Source organism: Etheostoma spectabile, chromosome 4 (assembly GCF_008692095.1).
Source record: "Etheostoma spectabile isolate EspeVRDwgs_2016 chromosome 4, UIUC_Espe_1.0, whole genome shotgun sequence".
Classification (NCBI taxonomy): domain Eukaryota; kingdom Metazoa; phylum Chordata; class Actinopteri; order Perciformes; family Percidae; genus Etheostoma; species Etheostoma spectabile.
This window is the reverse complement of record NC_045736.1, coordinates 27,286,506-27,289,466: the sequence shown is the minus strand read 5'-3', so window position 1 is coordinate 27,289,466 and position 2,961 is coordinate 27,286,506. Positions and strand designations below refer to the sequence as shown.

Sequence of the window (2,961 nt, the reverse complement as noted above, 5' to 3'; positions counted from 1 at the left end):
TGTTTATTTGAAAGCCCGGCGGCTCGCATTAAATTAGACCTGGCGCGTATCTTTTACTGAGCAGAGCGGAGAGCTGCTTCTGGGACGCGCTCAGTAGTGGCTGGTGGAATATCAAGCATTGACTTGAATGGCTGCGTTTGCTCATGGGGGTCGAGCAGACACGCCTGGTGGAAAATAGGAGTTAGTGTATTATAAAAGTGTTTATTACCTGGAAACTCATGCTGTCATCAAACGTTTCAGGAATTTCATTATAAGGCCTCTGTAGCAGGAAAGCTCCACTTCCAGGGTCCTGGTGGAATATCCAAGAAAAAGTGGCAAAATTAGCACAACAATTGGAATCAAAATAATTAATAACTGTTGTGTCCCCGGCAGCGTACCTTGCGAATAGGACATATACATTTGCGTTTTCGGCATAGGCGTTTCCGGGACTCTTTGCTCTGCTGTCCATGCTTGCAGTTGGCACACTGCCCACAGTTCACTGTGTTGTGGCATCCCACACACTGTCCACAAGGAATCCACTACAGTTGACATGTAGAGAAATAAAAAAGCAGGTTATTTATTAGTATCCCTTTGTACAGTTTCATCAGTGTCCTAATTCCGGTAAGAAATTGAGGAACTTTGTGTTCTTAGTGTTGAAGAATATTCAATTTCACCTTTTCTTGATTACATGTCCAGTTAGTTTCAACAACCATACTTCCTAATGTACAAAACATTCACATAATGTGTATATTCTGAATCCATAGTTGAATTAGTGTATTATTGATAAGTTCCCAATGGACCGATGATTTGGCTAGTTAAAGTGGCTACAATGCAGCTGTTTATTCACACAACCTGTTGACAGCCAATGCTTTACCTTTCTGAAACGAACCATCGGATGCTCTTTTGTCTTTGAGGCGGCTGGAATTTAAAAGAAATAAACATTGTAGGATGAGTACAGTTATTTTCATGAATTGTTTTTTCTCCTACTTCTAACGCTGCATTTTCCTAAGAATCAAGACATTAAACAGTCATAAATTGGCATACCCCAACAGCTGGGACAGCAGGGCCTCTTCCTTTGTTTGTCATACCACGTGCCTGTGAAGGAAATGCCGCATCTAGCACAGACCCTGCAGGGAAACACGAGAGGGCTCAGTCCATCCACATACATCATCAACTCACCACAAACAAACCCCTTTGATTAACTTGAAATACTCTAGTGTTTTAATTACATCAGCAGTTTTAATAATAAGGATTAAATAATTGACTAACAGTGTGCTGTCCTCAGACCCAATTTCTCCATTTATGGAGGGAAGTGGAAGTGCTCTGGATGATGTGGGAAGGGGAAGTTTAATTTTATCTTCCGCTGGTGGATTCTCATTGCGAGGGCCTTCGTTTGGAGTTCCTATTGTACTGTACAAGGAGAAACTTGACTGGTTGGAGTGGAGGTTTTTGGGCCCCACATTGGGGGTGAGCCTGTGGTAGGAGTCTGGAGTGTCGGCCCCCTCTCCTCTCTCCATAAAGCTGGACTCTGAGGAAGAACGCTCCCGGATTTTTCTCTGATGGACAAGAAAGTGAGGAAAACTAACTGTAAGTCACACGCAAATCTTACATGTTTTAAGTTTCAAAGTGATAAAAGAAGCCAATACCTTTGCTCGGTTTCGAATTCTTATGGGTGGTGCTTGACCATCTAGGAACTTTCCTGACTTGTATTCAAAGGTTGACAAGTCAAACGTTCCCTCCAGCACTGAAATCAGTTCTACTCGACTTCTCACTCGATCACCACGCGGACTGCAAAGAAAAATAACACACGATTACAACTGAAAAGAGCTTGATGACAACTGCTAAAAACTACAACATCCTGTTGTCTTCTGTCACATGCTTCAGCTTCTATACAAAGATAACATTATTCATGTAAGCCTTTTTGAAATTGGTTAGTGCTGTAACTAAAACTTAGATTTATTATTCATTTATCCGGTGGTTACTTTTTTTGATTAATCAATTAGTTAGTCTATAAAATGCAAAAAAGCATCCCAAGTTCCCAGAGCCCATGGAGACACTGTGAAATTAATAATTGTGTCCAACCTCTTTAAAACCAAACAGTATTAAAACTACAATACAACAACAATCATATAAAAGTGAAAGAGACGCACAATCTCATACCTGCAAAGCTTATACAGCTAATATTTTCAATTTAAGCCCTAACACACAAAGTTGTGTCACTGACTACCAAAAACAAAGAGTAAAAGAAGTGACAGGAAGTTGTTAACAAGGAGTAAAATCTCAGCACTAAAATCAAAATTGCTGACCACCAAGTAAATGTATGAAAGTACATTCTGGCCCCTGAACTCAAAACAACGTTACACTGGGATTTTCTTTTTACATTTCCACTAGTAGGTATTTACCTCAGGTAATATACATCCTTCTGTCCTATGCTAGAACCTGAGCGCCGGACAACTTCTTTGCGTTTCCAACCCTCTCCAAGTACTGGCCAGTCGTCCCATCCTTCATCTGGATGCGTTCGCTTACGACGGGGAAGCTGAAGCCTGCATTTAAAAGAGGAGCTGGGAATTATGCATGTTAGAAATCTTCATACCACATGACAAAAACAGACGTGAAGCCATCTAAGAAAATAGTAATATGCTAAGCCATGTTGTGGTACACATTTTGTTTCTACAGATTGAGGCAGAGTTGTCTAGAAGTTTGCGTTTAGCTGTTTCAGCAGTAGTTCAACAACTAGTAATAAAAGCAGTGCAATACCCTCAGATTTTTCATTAGCAGTTCATCTAAACAGGACTATTTAAGCTATAACACAACATATGACTATACTCTTTTTCCTACCAGTCAGCTATTAACTGTAACCCCTGTGCTAGTGTACATCATTTGTAAGCATTCCCCTTAATCAAATATTCTCACTGTTAAATTGTCAGAAAATGTGTACATCATCTAAGCACATCTGCATCACCACTGCCAGCTCAATTGCGA

General features: G+C 40.4%; 1 protein-coding gene across 1 annotated transcript in view; it reads right to left on the bottom strand.

The window, feature by feature from the left end:
- mbd1b (methyl-CpG binding domain protein 1b) overlaps window positions 1–2,961 on the bottom strand; it is a 10,092-nt gene that overhangs the window by 5,535 nt on the left and 1,596 nt on the right. Inside the window, exons 3-9 of the mRNA XM_032512619.1 lie at window positions 2,382–2,522; window positions 1,626–1,767; window positions 1,249–1,535; window positions 1,024–1,106; window positions 854–897; window positions 378–518; window positions 209–289 (exon numbers count right to left, since the gene is read on the bottom strand). Of these exons, the coding sequence (XP_032368510.1) occupies window positions 209–289; window positions 378–518; window positions 854–897; window positions 1,024–1,106; window positions 1,249–1,535; window positions 1,626–1,767; window positions 2,382–2,522 (919 nt within the window). The remainder of the gene's footprint in view (window positions 1–208; window positions 290–377; window positions 519–853; window positions 898–1,023; window positions 1,107–1,248; window positions 1,536–1,625; window positions 1,768–2,381; window positions 2,523–2,961) is intronic.